We start from the raw sequence: 18,262 nt of genomic DNA on the forward strand, positions 1-18,262 counted from the left end.
CTGGTTCGAACACAGCTCGCGCTAAATGGTGAGAAAACACCATGTGCATGGGTTCCTCGGAGTTCTCCCGTTTACTCCCACTTTTCACTCTGCCATTTCTTTTATTCTCATCAACAGCATCTCCTTTAACCTACTCAGTATAAGAGTGGGACGCAAAACTCAAACATTTTTCATTTTCATTTTGTACGAATACATGCATCAACCACACCCTTACCCACTCATCCTGTCTAGCATTTTATATGCAGTACAATGGGGATATAATAATTCAATATTTTTGTCTCTTTTTCTTATTTCAGATGGGAAAATATAATCGTAAAACAGAGGAGAAATGAAGAGAAGTAGATAAAAAAGTGAGAAGTGAACAAGAAGCAGTACAGGCAGTAAAACCAGGAATAAGTCAAAGAAAAGCAGCTGAGTTGTACCAAGTTCCAGGAACAAGTTTAAAGAGAAGACCTCTTGATCGTGCAGGTAATGTTAACTGTTGAAAAAGAAGGGGGCAAATTTAATTTACACACAAGCAGGAATTGCAGCTTGCAGAAAGAATAAAGAAAATGTCACGTGAGTTCGGACTAACTATTAATGACCTCAGAAATTATGCTTACCAATTTGCTGTGATAAATAAAGTAAAACACAATTTTTCACAAAACAAGAAAAACCTGGTTATGATTTTGTAACTGGGTTTAGACAGAGAAATTCTGACATTTCTCTTAGGAAAGCCAACGGTTTATCCCAAGCAAGAGTACATGGATTAAACAAGGATGACGTTTCTGATTACTTTAATAAATTGGAAAATGTCCTTATAGAGTTGCAGCACATGACAAAGTCTCAGTTAATATATAATTGCGATAAAACTGTGTTAGTGCTAAATAATCATTTAAATCAAAAAGTGTTTTGCGAGAAAGGATCCAAAATTGTGTGCAGACAAACATTTGTCGGAAGAGGCGAATTAGTCATTATTCTGTCTTGTGCAAATGCAATTGAGAACTTCATACCGCCTATGATTATCTTTAAGGGGAAGAAGTATTTTCAAGATTACAAAGAAGGTGTTACAAATGTATCTTTGGTGACTATGACTGACAGTGGTTGGATTGCTGAAGACGCATTTCTTTCTTGGCTTAATCATTTTGAAAACAATCGAGTAAAAGGCCCTTGTCTTCTACTACGTGACGGTCATTCCTCGCACAAATCTCTAGAAGCGCTGAAGTTCTGTGAAGAACATATCATTTACATGATGGTATTTCCCAGTCACACTACAGAAAGACTTGAGCCTCTGGAAAGGACGTTTTTTAAACCACTTAAAACATATTTCGACAATGCATGCAACTCATGCATGAAGCAAACTGACTCTGCAAGAAAAGTAACTAAATTTAATTTTGGAAAACTTCTCAAAGAAGCATGGCTTCAGGCGGGAACACCAAAAATTGCAGAGCATTCTCGTCAACTGTAGTGTTTCCGTTTAACTGGCATATTATTCCACACCACGAGTTTTGGCCCTCTTGTACAATTGAAATATATAATAACGAAACAGAACTTAACAATAACAGCTCAAGACCTTCAGAAAAAGGATCTTCAGCAAGTACATATTTGAAAACAATGCTTATGTGTATGCCTATGTCTAAGGAAGCAAGTTTTTCATGCCATGATTTAATACCAACTCTCAAAAAAGATTGTTAAAAAAAGTATCCAGTAAATCTAGACCTAAGTAGCGTGCTGAACTACTAACATCTCCGGAATCTACTTGCAAAGCATTATTCAAAAGGGATCGGCAACCTAGAGCGCCTTTCTACATGAAGGAAGAAATGAATATGATGAAGATGAAGTAACAAAAAATGAAATAAATATTAAATGAACGTGTGCGTGTACTACTTGTTTCAGCTGTGTTTTCGTAAAATATATTGGAGAGAAACTTGTTGCTATCCACATATAACTATATGACGTTATGAGCATGTAAATTTATCGCTTACGGTTTCTATAATTCTGAAATATTATGTATATGAATTGTATTCTATGTTTAAGTATGAATATGTAATTGTGTATGGTTTCAATTCACATAATACATGTGGCCCTATTCATCTTATAAACGGCCTATTCACCCAGATATGTTAGAATGAATAGGACCATTCGAGGCGAATATATATACACATTTTTATGGTATTATACAATTTTTGAAGGAAAAGATTTTATGTGAGCTTTGTAGTAGAGACATGGTATATTATAATCCTTTCAAAAACTCATTTATTAAAGCACATATTATAGCAGAACAGGGTAATTTCCACGAAAGTGGCCCTAGTCACCCCAATCTACCCTAGTATCAGTATAAAAAGTACCCTGCAAAATCGTTATCAAATTATATTCTTACAAGAAGACAGTTGTAGGTATACGACAATTATTTTGGACATGAGTGTATGTAGCAACTACTCCCATATATTGACAAAGAAGTGTAGTGGGAGGTAAATAGTTTGTTACGGCTGTGTCGTTATTCTTTACACCTGTGTCCTCATCCTTGGCTTTATTGCAAAAACAGTGTTTAATATTACTAAACACAAAGTATTATAAAGACAACAAAGTGTTTTTATTATAGACCTACAACGAAATAGCCATACCTTCAAGTTCTAGGAAAACAGGAGAATTTAAAACTTTTACTCCATAACTACATAATTATTAAGTTCCCTATGTAGAACAGAGAAAATTAATTCAAATTATACAAATCTCAGCAACAGACACACAAGGTGAGTCAAGAATTAATGATGCCTGTAGACCACAAACTATCTTCAAATTTCCCATGTCACTATCTAATTCCAGCTTAAAGAAACATTAAGTGAATGAAGTTAGCAATTTTGTGATGGTTATGGAGCTTCTTCGACGATAACTTGCTCGACAATGGAGTGTTTCAAGATTTGTAGCAGATTACAACGAATATGGTCCATGTCACAATAATTAGTGCCTATTCTTATCAGGCCATTATAGTCCTCAGAGCAGCCTAGGTACAAATTTAAACTATTACCACAAAAATAGTTTAAATTCTTTCCTATAACAAGAACTACACTGATTTGTACTCAATGTTCAAGTACAATGATGAAAAAATATGTTGTCAGGTTTTTGCTGTGAAATAAATAATTATGCATTTGAGTTGAGTTGATTTTGATTTTTTCGTCGCTTTCAGCAGGGAGGTTATATGAGACGGGATCTACTGATTAACGTAAAATCCGAAACGCATGAGCTTCAACTGGGAATCGAAGCCGGGTCTTCCACGCCAAAGGCACTTACGTGAACCACTTAGCCACGAAGGAGCTCAAATATACATTTGTAAAGAATGTAGAACGCTAAGTGTGCACTTTTTTGTCCTATCATCCATCACTGACAAAATAATCTAACAATATCACTCTCAGCAATAATTGACAGTAGATTATTAAAAAGCACAGAAATAATGTGTATTATTGTTGCAGAGATTCTATTTTATTCTATCAATAAATCTTTGGAAGAAATGGAAAGATGTTTGAGTGTGGACGCTTGAGCAAATAATTCGTTCCAATACACACAAATATTATTACTACATTCTTCCCTCGATTTTACGGACCGCGATTTAACACTTTCGTATGCCAATTTTTTTTACAAGTGATCGAACGATACTTCCTACACGTTACCCAACACTCACTCAAAACAACCAAACAATTAAAAGAAATGATTTCTCTAGCGCAATTCTCATTTGTATGTGAAAACGAATCTTAACCAATGGGAATATCGCTTTCCACTGGAGCAAATAAGAGTATACTTAGGTTCCTTGGTGGGAACTCTTCTTCTCATTGCCCACCAAAGGATTTAGTATGAAAGTCCGGCTTTTAAAGTAGCAATCTTGAATTTAGTGCACTATAGTGTATATTTACAGTGTATCAGGTATTTTATACTGAGAGACTGGTTACTTACAGTACTTGATTAAAACAACAATATTGGGTTTCCCTTCTTCTATCATTAGGTGTATAGAAGATTTTAGTAATCCCACACACACTGACGACAATCATTAAAGGAGCAGTTCGAGTTAAAAACAAGTTTGGTGCAAAGAAAGATTAACAAAAAATAATACACACATGTATTTTTTAAATCTTGATAGGCTGTCTCGATCAGCTTCTATAAGCGTTTGTTTTTGATGAATCGCAAATGCAGACATCACTCGTAGGCTACACGAGGAACTCAATGCAAGTCTCCAACCACTCCCTTGTGCTGATAAACCTTTAATAGTGCAGTGGATATAATAGATTGTGTTTTGGGTTCGTTAGCAGTATTGCTTTTTGTTGAATTTTTGTGGAACATTTTTGTAACTTGTTTTTCCTGCAGCATTAGTATAAAAAAGAGTAGAGAGAGAGCAGTAATTATGTAGTGTTGTGCCAAGCAGTGTTTCTTCCAGACATGTTTTTGGTGGTGGCACTGTCTCCCGGACCTCTGAGTGCCCGCTGGAAGATACCATAATAATACTCTTCAGCATAATAAATATAGTAGTACTGTGTGAAAATAATGTGCCCCTTTGAATACTAAATGTGCCCCCTGCAACATTTTTTTCTGAAATAAAAAAATGAAATCATTTAAGTTCTACCTCCCACGGTTATGGCGGTTAAGCAAAAGGAGTCGGTTATGATGAGAAATGAATGGAATGGTGGAATGAAGGAACTGGGAGGAAACGGGAAAACCCTGAGAAATCCCACGAGTACGGTGTTCGTCCACCACAACATCCACACAGTGGGAGCTGGGATCGAACCAGGGACCCCAAGTACCGGAGATGAACGCTCTACCACTGAGCCCCCTCGACCACTGTTTTTCTCAAAGAAACACTGGTGTGAAGTAGAAAACACGTGCTAGAACTGCCAGTGCTGTCTGTGAATTGAGATAGAAATGCCTAACACGTGTTGTTTCAGTAATTCTCGTGCGATTAAAGCTGAGAACATAGAGTTTATTTTTCGTTTTCAAGTCATGAGAAATCCACAGATCGATATAGATTATTACTTCAGGAAATCGAGATAGGAAAAGCGTTGTGCCAAATGAAAGCACTCATGTTTGTTCCAAACATCTTGGAGAGTCCGACTTTTAGCAGTCATGTTCACTGAAAGGAAAGCTAATGCCAGAATTATTTACACACAAACTGAGAAAGAATGCTGTTCCAGGTATATTATAGAAAGTTAGAATCCAAGCCATTGAAAAACCACCGACCTATGTCCAGTTACCAACATAAAAAATATCGTACAAGACGCAATTGACGGTTTTAGTCGAGACGAGGCATTAAAAGGGTAATAGCATTGGTGTCGCTCGTGATTGTGATGGCACAGCTTCAGAAATAAATGTAAATACAACCACTATACAACGTAAATTGGGGAGAGAAATATACCAGCTCGTAGAAGGAATCAGTGATGATGACAGTCTTCCTCAGGACATTGATTTAGTTTAATTTATCTGTATCAAGTGAAGTAATGAAACGAGTGACGAGAGTTGTTCCGCGGAGAGCGGTGCAAATGAAACAAATTTAACCGGTATTTTTCGTATTCTGACAAAATTTACTCATATTATTTCATGTTTGCCACATATGTCGCACTGCTGTACAATCTTGATGCACAAAATTACGTTTGGGGATCGGAAGCATGATTAAAGGAATGGTACTTAGGTGTTGTAGCAATCTCGTCCGCCATCTATGTACATGGTGTTGCTTTCCAAATTTTGTTCTATTTTGTAAAACTCGTAACTTATGTTATATAGGAAAAACAACATTTTATAATATTATAAACATTTTGTGCAGCCCACCATCATATATTGTCATTTTCTACATGCAGATGGCACTTCAAAGTCTTTGAGATCAGTTCGGGGAAAGGAAATCGCACTTTAGAATGTGCCACATAGAGTTGCCACACTTGGTACAATTGTACCAAATTCAGCCCTTTTTGTCATTCATCGGCCCGTTGGTACCACGCTGGCATTTTCAGCCCCTTTTGTGAAAAACTTGGTACAATTCTACCCAATTCAGCACCATTTAAAAATACTTGTCACATTTGTTGACAAGGTTCTTTACAATACATACAAGGTTTGGTCTCCTTACAATACATACCAAATATAATAACTGCGGATGATACCCTTTCAATTTGCGGCTTCTGTTATACTTCCTACGCGTGAGAAAAGTTTCATCTACTCCCACGGTTGTTCGGGGGCCGTATATTTGGATATTTTAAAAAGTAATTTTTAAAAAACATACATTATTGATTTGGACTCTTGGAAGAGGGGGGAGGGGTGTTTTAGAACTTTACCTCTTTTAGATTCGTGTTATAGATCCATGTATTACACTGGTATAAAATAATGAACTCAGCCCTTTTTGTTTCAATTTGGTACTATTTTTCAGCTCACTTCAGAGCTAGGACTGTGGCAACAGTGGTGCCACAGCACCTCTGGCAAAGGAAATGCTTGGCATTGTGTATGGAAGCCTGCTCTCGCTCATTGAACACGTATGACGTCATCACAATATTTTTTCCTTTCTTACTCGCTAACGACTGAGCGTATCGCAATAAAATAAACACCATTCTTTTTATAATCTTCAACTCTACAAATGAAAATAATTTGTGCAAAATGCATTTCTAAGTCTTAGTGCTCCTTTAATACTGGATCTGTATGGGTCATTTTAGTCCGTTAAAGAAGGGATGAACGTAACCCACGTACTGAATATTAAAATGTCGGAACCATTGTGACGGTTTTGTTACTTTCCTAGTTAATAAGCTAGAATCGAGTAAATGTCATTTCGTATACTTACGAAGTCTTTCCAGAATATGAAATCACATAGTTCTCACTGTCGCATCGAGGATAGCAAGTGGAATCGTCTCCATATTCATTTCCTAGAATCGTGGGTAGATTAATGTGAATGTTAGTCTTACAATATCACTATCAGCAATAAGTAAGTACAGATAATTAAGGAGCACAAAAATATAATTGTATATGTAATAACATAGAACATTAATTTATAATTAATAATAAACACACACACACACACATACACTATATATATATAGAGTGTATGTCTATCTATCTATCTATCTATACACTCCTATAGCCAGGGTTGCCACACTCAAGACTTGCGATGATGCCAAACACGGGCCTGAATTATGCTAGATTTTTACAAATTATGCCCGATTTTCAAATTATCTTTCCGAACTAATTTTAGAGACCCGGCCCTACTTATAATCTCCTTTAGCAATCGAATTAAAAGAATGTTATCCTTAGGCGAGTATTTACAGAGAATATTACAAAATTTAAATGTGACAGGTAAATCAGTGGATTTTGGATACATTCATATCGTATTCACTAAGTTGCGAAATCGTGTTACTCCAGACATGGGCTCCCGGAGAAAATTTTCAAGCGGGGCATTTCCCTGGTTGTTACAATACGTCCATTTAATATACGTGGTTTGCTATATTACATATACATTTTCGTGAACCAGGGGGGCCCATTCTATCAAACACGGAGATTGTGAAGGAACAGATCTACTGTACAAAATATAATAAAAACATCTCATTCAAATTTCTATCATCCCGCAGTTCAACCCGAAACGGAAACATAAGAGATGAGCTTTCTGCTTTTAAACAAGATAACGTGGCTAGTGAAGGCTTCACATTGTAAAGATTATATTAGTGAAAGTTATACAAATGCAATTTTACAACTTAATATACATATTACTAAATGTTGAACTCCCCGTTGCTATGTGGTTAGCGTATTCGTCTTTCCCAAAAGGGGTTTGATTCCCGGTAGGAGCTGATGTGTTTCATATCCGACGTTAAGCTGTAGGTTCACGTCTTGTAGAGCTTTGCTCATGAAAGCGACGTTAAACTTTAGTCTAGTTTAATATAATTACTAATTACTAATATTAAAAATTAATGACTTACCTAGATGGAATCAATTTGGCAGCCATTAAATCCATTTTATATTTTCACTTAATCCAATGGATATTAATATAACAATTACAAGGCATACGTACATAAATACTCATAAACAAGCACATACATACGTACACATACACATGAACAATTCAAAACCCTTGTGAACCTGCCCCCCCCCCACCTCTCGGTACAAACGATTTCCGCATATCAATACAAAGTACTTCGTTTGTACCGGTTTGTACCGCAAATATTTTTGTTTGTACCGTACTGCAGTATGAGAAATTAAGAAAACAAAGTGGGGGGCCAACTTCACGCAGCTACCCCCCACATTGTCCTAGGATCGATTTAATTGGCTCATTTGAAAGATTTTCGTTTGTACCGCATTGTACCGTAGTTTGTTTCGTTTGTACCGTTCTGAATTATGAAAAATTAACGAAACAAAATGGGGGCCCAGAAAAAACAGGCCCCAAATCACGACTTAATACACCTGGTACACATGATTTTTGTATGTCATATGAAAGTACTTGGTTAGTACCGGATTGTACCACAAAGAGTTTTATTTTAGCCGTAATAGATTATGAAAAATTAAGAAAACAAAATTGGGGGGGCTGTGTGAACCTGGCCTCCCCACCACGTTGTACAAACGACTTAGTTGCCTCATTTGAAAGATTTTCGTTTGTACCGGATTGTACCGTAGTTTGTTTCGTTTGTACCGTTCCCGATTATGAAAAATTAACGAAACAAAATGGGGCCCAGATCAAACAGGCCCCCAAATCACGACTTTATACACTGGGTACACATAATTTTTGTATGTCATATGAAAGTACTTGGTTAGTACTAGATTGTACCACAAAGAGTTTTATTTTAGCCGTAATAGATTATGAAAAATTAAGAAAACAAAATTGGGGGGGCTGTGTGAACCTGGCCCCCCCAAAAACGTTGTACAAACGACTTAGTTGCCTCATTTGAAAGATTTTCGTTTGTACCGGATTGTACCGTACTTTGTTTCGTTTGTACCGTTCCCGATTATGAAAAATCAACGAAACAAAATGGGGGCCCAGATCAAACAGGTCCCCAAATCACGACTTAATGCACCGGGTACACATGATTTTTGTATGTCACATAAAAGCACTTGGTTAGTACAGGATTGTATCACATAGAGTATTATTTTAGCCAAAATAGATTATGAAAAATTAAGAAAACAAAAATTGGGGGGCTGTGTGAACCTGGACCCCCACCACGTTGTACAAACGATTTAGTTGGCTCATTTGAAAGATTTTCGTTTGTACTGGATTGTACCGTAGTTTGTTTCGTTTGTACCGCTCTGGATTATGAAAAATTAACGAAACAAAATGGGGGCCCAGATCAAGCAGGCCCCCAAATCACGACTTAATGCACCGGGTACACATGCTTTTTGTATGTCATATGAAGGTACTTTGTTAGTACCGGATTGTACCACAATGGGTTTTAGTTTAACCATAACAGATTATGAAAAATTAAGAAAACAAAATTGGGGGGGGCTGTGTGAACCTGGCCCCCCACTATGTTGTACAAACGATTTAGTTGGCTCATTTGAAAGATTTTCGTTTGTACCGGATTTTACCGTAGTTTGTTTTGTTTGTACCGTTCTGGATTATGAAAAATTAACGAAACAAAATGGGGGCCCAGATCAAACAGGCCCCCAAATCACGACTTAATACACAGGGTACGCATTACGTTTTATGCCACATAAAAGTACTTGGTTAGTACAGGATTGTACCACAAAGAGTTTTATTTTAGCCATAATAGATTATGAAAAATTAAGAAAACAAAATTGGGAGGCTGTGTGAACCTGGCCTTCCACCACGTTGTAGAAACGATTTAGTTAGCTCATTTGAAAGATTTTCGTTTGTACCGGATTGTACCGTAGTTTGTTTCGTTTTTACCGCCGTAGATTATGTTAAATTAACGGAACAAACTGGGGTTCCAATTCAAGCCAACATTCTAATCAAGTTTTGAAACACTGGATACATATGACTTTCGAGAAACTTGAAATTGTCATGGCAGGTCAACCTGGCCCGCACATGTTTGTTTTCTTTCAATTCGAATCAAAGCGTCACCAAAAATTTGTACCATTATGTATCAATTTATAGCATCAAAGTTAGAATTTGTACCGCCATCAATTTCGAGAAATTTGAATTTTTGATGGCAGGTCAAACTGATCCAGAAAACATATATATTTTTTTCAATTCGAATGAAAACGGTACAAAAAATTTGTACCCAATATATGCCAGTTTGTACCAGCAAAATAAGAATTTGAACTCTTACCAGGTTGTAGACGTTTGAATTTTTGTTGGTGGGTCAAGCTGAAACGCACTTTATTTTCTTTCTAATTCGAACCAAAAATTTGTACCCAATATATACCAATTTGTAGCAGCAAAATTAGAATCTGTACTACCACCAATTTCGACAAACATGCATTTTATTGGCGGATTAAACTGACCCGCAGAACTTTTTTTCCTTCGAATTTGAATCGAAACGGCACCAAAAATTTGTAACCAATATGTACTAATTTGTATTACGAAAATTACAATTTGATCCCCCATGAATTTCGAGAAATTTTAATTTTTGATGGCGAGTCAAACAGGCCCACACAACATATTTTTCTGTTCAATTCGAATGAAAACAATATCAAAAATTTGTAAGAATTTTTACTCCCACCAATTTCTACAAATTAAAATTTTTGATTGTCAAGCTGGCCCGCACAACTTTGTTTTTCTTTCCAATTCCAATCAAAGCGTTACCAAAAATTTGTACGCAATTTGTACCACAAAATTTAGATTTGTACTCCCACCAATTTTGAGAATTGTGAATTTTTGATGGCGGATCGAAGTTACCCTCATGACTTATTTTTCTTTACAATTCGAATCAAAACGGGGCCAAAAATTTGTAGCAGATCTGTACCAATTCGTATCGCTAAAATTAGAATTAGAACCTGCATCAATATCTAGAAATTTTAATTTTTGATGGAGGGTCATGCTGGCTTGGGCAACTTATTTTTCTTTCAAATTCGAATCAACACGGTATAAAAAAATTGCAGCCAATATTTACGAATTTGCAGTATCAAAATTAGAATATATATTAGAATTTCAAGAAATACGAATTTAAATATGCGGGTTTAACTGATCCGCATAACTTACTTGATTTTAAAATTCGAATCAAAACTGTACCAAACACCTGTAACCTATATGTACCGATTTGTACCGCCAAACTTAAAATCTGTACCCTCACTAATTTCGAAAAAAAAAAGAAATTTTCACATATAACAGTTGAAGCAGAGCCGAAGAACTCTTTTCCCTTCCAATTCGAATCAAAATGGCAACAAATATTGGTACACAATATGTACCAATTTGTACGACGAAAATTAGAGTTATACTCCAACTAATTTCGAGAAATTTGAATTTTTGTGGTGGTAAAAGTTCTCCTCCACTGTTTTTTCATTCTAGTTCGAATCAAAACGGTACCAAAAATTTGTACCCTATATGTAGAAATTTGTATCAACAAAATTAGAATTTCTACCCCCACTAATTTCGAGAAATTAGAATTTTTGATGGCGGGCCAGGTTGATGACAAGCTGGCCCGGACAACACATTTTCATTAAAATTAGAATCAAAACGTTATCAAATATTTGTACCCAATATGTACCAATTTGTACCAGCAAAATTAGAATTTGTACCTCCACCAATATCAAGAAATTTGAATTTATGTTGGCGGTTCAAGCTGGCCTGCACAACTTGTTTATCTTTCTAATTCGAATCAGTACAGTATCAAAATTTTGTACTCAATATGTACCAATTTGTACCACTAAAATTAAATTTGTATCCCCAGTTATTTCGAGAAATTTGAATTTTTGGTGGCAACGTCAAGCTGACCCCCACAACTTATTCTCTTTCCAATTCGGATCGAAATGGTATCGAAAATATGTACCTCATATGTACCAATTTGTACCACAAAAATTAGAATTTGTGCAACTACCAATTTTGAGAAATTTGAATTCTCAGTACTCGATCGAACTTGACGTCGAAACCTGGCTCGCCCAACACATTTCTTTTATTAATTCGAATCAAAATGTTACCAAAAATTTGTGCCAAATAGATATCAGTTTGCGCCATCTACAAACACCGAAGACAAAATTATTTTAATATTTTTCTACGGTGTGCCAAATGTTAGAAAGAATAAAGGAAATCATTATCACAAAACAAGTTGTTCGATAGGCGGCAGATTAAATGGATAGCATTGGCATTTGTACAACTTGGTTGGGGGAGAGATAGTCAAACATCTACATATGTTGATGACTCCAAAATATTTATGAGCGAGTGATTTTTTCCCCAACCATTTGTGAAAATGGACAATATTAATTTTTATTATAGAACTCATTCAGAGGATCAGTTCTGTGAAGTCATCTCTATCCACTCATATCTCCGTTTCGAAAACAGAGTCTAAATTCTAATTTTGCTTATACAAATTTTTACAAATTCAGTTACCATCAATAATACACTCCAGAGTTAAAATGTTTAATGGAAATAGTAACAAATTCATTTGCGATGTAGTGATGTCGAATTTTAAAAAAAAATGTGTTTCTCTGGTTTACCTTGAGATCAAATAGATAAACATATTTGAGTAAGCATTTCAGATTTATTGAATTGGTGCAGGTACAATGTAATATTTTTTTTTGTTACAAATTGTCTAAAAAAAATTGGACAATTTTCATATGAATTCTGAATAAGCCTTTGGCCTGAAAGAGTTGACTTGGTGATAAATTTTCCGTTCGTTGAATAACAATTTCTTTATTCATACATGTTGCTCATGCAAATCATAAGAAAATTTTCCGTTCTGCTTTTATGAATTGCGGGGAAATTTGGTTGCACGTTCTCGTTCGAATCGAATACTATTTTGCTTGAATACAAAAAAAAAGGGATTGCCATGCCCAGGAAGACTGGAATGAAAATTTAAATTTCTAGAAATTGGTAAGGTTGAAAATTCTAATTTTGAGAGTACAAACTGGTACTTACTTTTCACAAACTTTTGGTAACATTTTAATCCGAATTCGTAAACCAAATGTGTTGCGGGAGCCAAGTTTCGACGTTAAGTTGGCTCCAGCATTGAAAATTCAAATTTCTCCAAATCGGTAAGGGTACAAATTCTAATTTTAATGGTAGAGATTGATACATATCGAGTACACATTATTGGTACCGTTTTCATTCGAATTGCAAAGAAAAATAAGTTACGCGGGCCAGTTTCACCCGCCACCAAAAATTATGATTTCTCGAAATTAGTGGGGGTACAAATTCTAATTGCGGCGGTTCAAATTGATACATATTTTGTTCAAATTTTTGGTGAGGTTATGAGTCGAATTTGAAACAAAAATAAGTTGGCCGACCAGTTTGACTTGCAATTAAATTCATATTTCTTGAAATTGGTTGCTGTACAAATTCTAGTTTTGGTGATACAAGTTGTTACATATTGGCTACAAGTTTTTGGTACAGTTTTGATTCGAATTTGGAAGAAAAAAGTTTTGTGCTCGCCAGATTGACCTCCTAACAAAAATTCAAATTTCTCGAAATTAGTGAAGGTACAAATTCTTATTTTGGTAGTTCAAATTGGTACATAATGGGTAAAAATTTTTGTAAGGTTTTAGATTCAAATTGGAAAGAAAGTGTTTGTGAGTCAATTTGAACCGCCATCAAAAATTCAAGTTCCTTGAAATTTGTGGGGCTAGAAATTCTATTTTTTGTTGAAAAAGTTGTACATATCGGGTACAAATTTTTGAACAATTTTGATTCAAATTGGAAAGAAAAATAAGTTGTGTGGGCAAGTTTGACCTGCCAACAAAATTCTGTCTGACATGACCTGCCACGCTCCACGAAATTTCTTGGGATATAAATTCTAATTTTGGTGTTACAAATAGGTACACATTGGGTACAGAGTTCTGATACCGGTTTGATTTGAATTAGGAAGGAAAAGTGTGCAAGCTTACTTGACTTGCCATTAAAAATTCAATTCTTGCGAAATTGGTGAGGGTGCAAATCATAGTTTTGGAGGTACAAATTGGTACATATTGTTTACAAAGTTTCAGTACCGTTTTCATTCGAATTGAAATAAAATGTGTTGTGTAGACCAGTTGACGTCATATTGATCCTCCATTACATCCCAATTTTGTCGAAATAAGTAGTGTGTACAAATTCTAGTTTTCGTGGTACAAGTGGGCGCATAGTGGCTACAATTTTCTGGTACCGTTGTGATTCGAATTTGAAAGGAAAATAAATGGTGCAATCCAGTTTGACCCGCCATCAAAACTAAAATTTCTCGAAATTGGTGGAAGTATAAGTTCTAATTGTTGGTACAAATTGGTAAGTATGGGTACCAATTTATGGTGACATTTTGATTCGAATTGGAAAGAAAAAGAGTTGTGCGGCTTTGCTCCACCCGTTACCGGTATAAAAAATCAAATCTTTTTCGAAATTGATGAGGGTACAAACTTTAATTTTGGCGTTACAAATTTGTACATATCGGGTAAAAATATTTGATACCGTTTGGATGTGAATTTTAATGAAACATAAGTTGTGCGGACCAGTTTAACCCACAAACCTAAATCTAGATCAAACTAAAATCATTGTCTTACATTCCGCTACTAACAAAGTTCTTTCATATGACATACAAAACTCATGTGTACCCGCTGTATTAAGTCGTGATTTGAGGGCCTGCTTGATCTGAGCCCCCATTTTGTTTCGTTAATTTTTCATAATTCAGAACGGTACAAACGAAACAAACTACGGTACAATCCGGTACAAACGAAAATCTTTCAAATGAGCCAACTAAATCGTTTGTACAACATAGTGGGGGGCCAGGTTCACACAGCCCCCCAATTTTGGTTTCTTAATTTATCATAATCTATTATGGTTAAATTAAAACTCATTGTGGTACAATCCGGTACTAACCAAGTACTTTCTTATGACATACAAAAAGCATTTGTACCCGGTGCATTAAGCCGTGATTTGGGGGCCTGCTTGATCTGGGCCCCCATTTTGTTTCGTTAATTTTTCATAATCGGGAACGGTACAAACGAAACAAACTACGGTACAATCCGGTACAAACGAAAATCTTTCAAATGAGCCAACTAAATCGTTTGTACGACGTGGTGGGGGGGCCAGGTTCACACAGTCCCCCATTTTTGTTTTCTTAATTTTTTATAATCTATTATGGCTAAAATAAAACTCTTTGTGGTAAAATCCGGTACTAACCAAGTACTTTTATGTGATATACAAAAATCATGTGTACTTGGTGTATTAAGTAGTGATTTGGGGGCCTGTTTGATCTGGGCCCCCATTTTGTTTTCTTAATTTTTCATAATATGGAAAGGTACAGACGAAACAAACTACGGTACAATCCGGTACAAACGAAAATCTTTCAAATGAGCCAACTAAATCGTTTGTACGACGTGGTTGGGGGGGCCAGGTTCACACAGCCCCCCCAATTTTGTTTTCTTAATTTTTCATAATCTATTACGGCTAAAATAAAACTCTTTGTGGTACAATCCGGTACTAACCACGTACTTTCATATGGCATACAAAAATCATGTGTACCCAGTGTATAAAGTCGTGATTTGGGGGCCTGTTTGATCTGGGCCCCCATTTTGTTTCGTTAATTTTTCATAATCGGGAACGGTACAAACGAAACAAACTAAGGTACAGTCCGGTACAAACGAAAATTTTTCAAATGAGCCAACTAAATCGTTTGTACGACGTGGTGAGGGAGCAGGTTCACACTGTCCCCCAATTTTGTTTTCTTAATTTTTCATAATCTATTATGGCTAAAATAAAACTCTTTGTGGTACAATCCGGTACTAACCACGTACTTTCATATCCCATACAAAAAATATGTGTACCCAGTGCATAAAGTCGTGATTTGGGGGCCTCTTGATCTGGGCCCCCATTTTGTTTCGTTAATTTTTCATAATCGGGAACGATACAAACGAAACAAATTACGGTACAATCCTTTACAAACGAAAATCTTTCAAATGAGGCATCTAAGTCGTTTGTACAACGTGGTGGGGGGCCAGGTTCACACAGCCCCCCATTTTGGTTTCTTAATTTTTCATAATCTATTTTGGCTAAAATAATACTCTTTGTGATACAATCCTGTACTAACCAAGTACTTTTATGTGACATACAAAAATCATGTGTACCCGGTGTATTAAGTCGTGATTTGGGGGTCTGTTTGATCTGGGCCCCCATTTTGTTTCGTTAATTTTTCATAATCCACAACGGTACAAACGAATCAAACTATGATACAATCCGGTACAAACAACAATCTTTTAAATGAGACAACTAAGTCGTTTATACAACGTGGTGGGGGGGCCAGGTTCACACAGCCCCCCCAATTTTGGTTTCTTAATTTTTCATAATCTATTTTGGCTAAAATAATACTCTTTGTGATACAATCCTGTACTAACCAATTACTTTCATATGACATACGAAAATCATGTGTACCAGGTGTATTAAGTCGTGATTTGGGGCCTGTTTGTTCTGGGCCCTCATTTTGTTTCGTTAATTTTTCATAATCGGGAACGGTACAAACGAAACAAACTACGTACAATCCGGTACAAACGAAAATCTTTCAAACGAGCCAATTAAATCGATCCTAGGACAATGTGGGGGGCTGCGTGAAGTTGGCCCCCCACTTTGTTTTCTTAATTTCTCATACTGCAGTACAGTACAAACAAAAATATTTGCGGTACAAACCGGTACAAACGAAGTACTTTGTATTGATATGCGGAAATCGTTTGTACCGAGAGCGTGGGGGGCCAGGTTCACAAGGGTCAATTCAAATCTGTTTACATTTTGTAGACTGCACTGCATCAAGCACTGTTGTCCTCAAACAAACTTCGTCATCATCTTCCCTTGTATCTGCATTATTTGATTCATCTACAAATTTGTCATTTGCATGCATCATTGCTTTTAGCATTTTCGGGGAGGGTTCAGGGTTATTTCTTCATTTAAAGAATCGGTTCTTTGTATTGGAAAGAGAATCACGGGAAGAAGGGAGAATTTATATTTTATGAGTGGATAACATTTTAGGAAATATATACAAAACATGCCGCTACCGACGCAGCATTGAAGCATTTCTTTTAGCGGTTTATTATTAGTGATCCCCTGACGCTCATATCCCCTTCCCTCACAAATTGTAAAGTGAGAAGGTACAGAAACATTCCGGATAACCACATTCAGATTTCAGTTGACAATAAATAAAGTATGGGTATGTAAAGTTATTGTGCAAAGTCACGTTTTGTTTATTTTGAACATTTCTGTGAATGTTCAACAATACAGCAGCGGAAATACTACGGCATTCTATACACTATAGGATAGATCCTAGGAAATCTCTTACGATTTGTCCTAGAGTCAAAATCTCAACGTGTATGGTATCAGATCGCATGTCATTTCCTGTGTTCTGAACGATCCTATCAGATTTCTCTTGTTTAGAGTACGTCCTATTTCGGAAAGAAAGTTCGTAACATTTCGATTTCAGGTGAGAGAAAGTGAAAATAAAACAAGTGAAAACACAACTGATGAAGTATCGTCTGATCGTGCAGGTTTACTTTAGGTGCACCACTTGAAATAATTGTTGAAAAATTATAATTTATCACTGTTTCCTAAATGATTTGCGTTGATCGTCATGAAAATTATTCACATAGTATAGATAAAATCCCTCAAGGGGACCATCAAAAGCAATTGTTGATAAACTACAATCCTTTTACGATTTGCGTACAAATACGGGGTCCGGATATATAGTATAAAAATTATAGTGCAAAAAACGCAAACCAAGTTGTGCTAGGTGGCCTCTGGAAAATTCTAATGCTATGTAACCGAGTCACAGCAGGGCGAAGCTGGAGCCCGAGCATCAGTCAGGGGATGCGAGCGAAGGAAGCAGGCGCGTCAGTGAATGTAGTGAAAACGAGTAAGTTTCGGCAATGATACGAATTTCAATAGCAATTGTCATGGTATCGTGGTAGTAGCGCTCCACTTGTAAACATAAACTATAGCTTCTGTAAACTATACAGAAATAAACCGGTGGTGGAAAATAGTATCACCGGTTATCTTTCTTATGCACTCACTTAAGTAAATGTTTCGCAGAAGGGGTCCAAAGTAGGTAAAACACAAAATTTATAGGAGAAATGGAAGATGCAAGTACTTATACCTAACACAACCTAACCAAATCTAACCTAATGAAATTAACTAACTTAATATTAATAGAGATAAGCGAAATTCTGTCACTTTTGAAAATTAGCTGGAGCGATATACTAATATAATCTAACGTAACATAACCGT

The 18,262-nt window shown here is 36.1% G+C and overlaps 1 protein-coding gene across 1 annotated transcript; it reads left to right on the forward strand.

Annotated features, from left to right (window-relative positions):
- Positions 1-814: 814 nt before the first annotated feature.
- Positions 815-1,447, forward strand: LOC145685208 (uncharacterized). The gene has a single exon (XM_081757567.1). It carries the CDS (start codon positions 815-817, stop codon positions 1,445-1,447), a length of 633 nt encoding a protein of 210 aa, XP_081613693.1.
- Positions 1,448-18,262: the final 16,815 nt, after the last annotated feature.

This window comes from Thermobia domestica, chromosome 5, assembly GCF_964235325.1.
Source record: "Thermobia domestica chromosome 5, izTheDome1.hap1.1, whole genome shotgun sequence".
In the NCBI taxonomy this organism is placed as follows: Eukaryota; Metazoa; Arthropoda; class Insecta; order Zygentoma; family Lepismatidae; genus Thermobia; species Thermobia domestica.

Excerpts from the sequence above, each read along its gene's own strand:
- LOC145685208 (XM_081757567.1), top strand. The coding sequence starts at position 815 with ATGACAAAGTCTCAGTTAATATATAATTGCGATAAAACTGTGTTAGTG.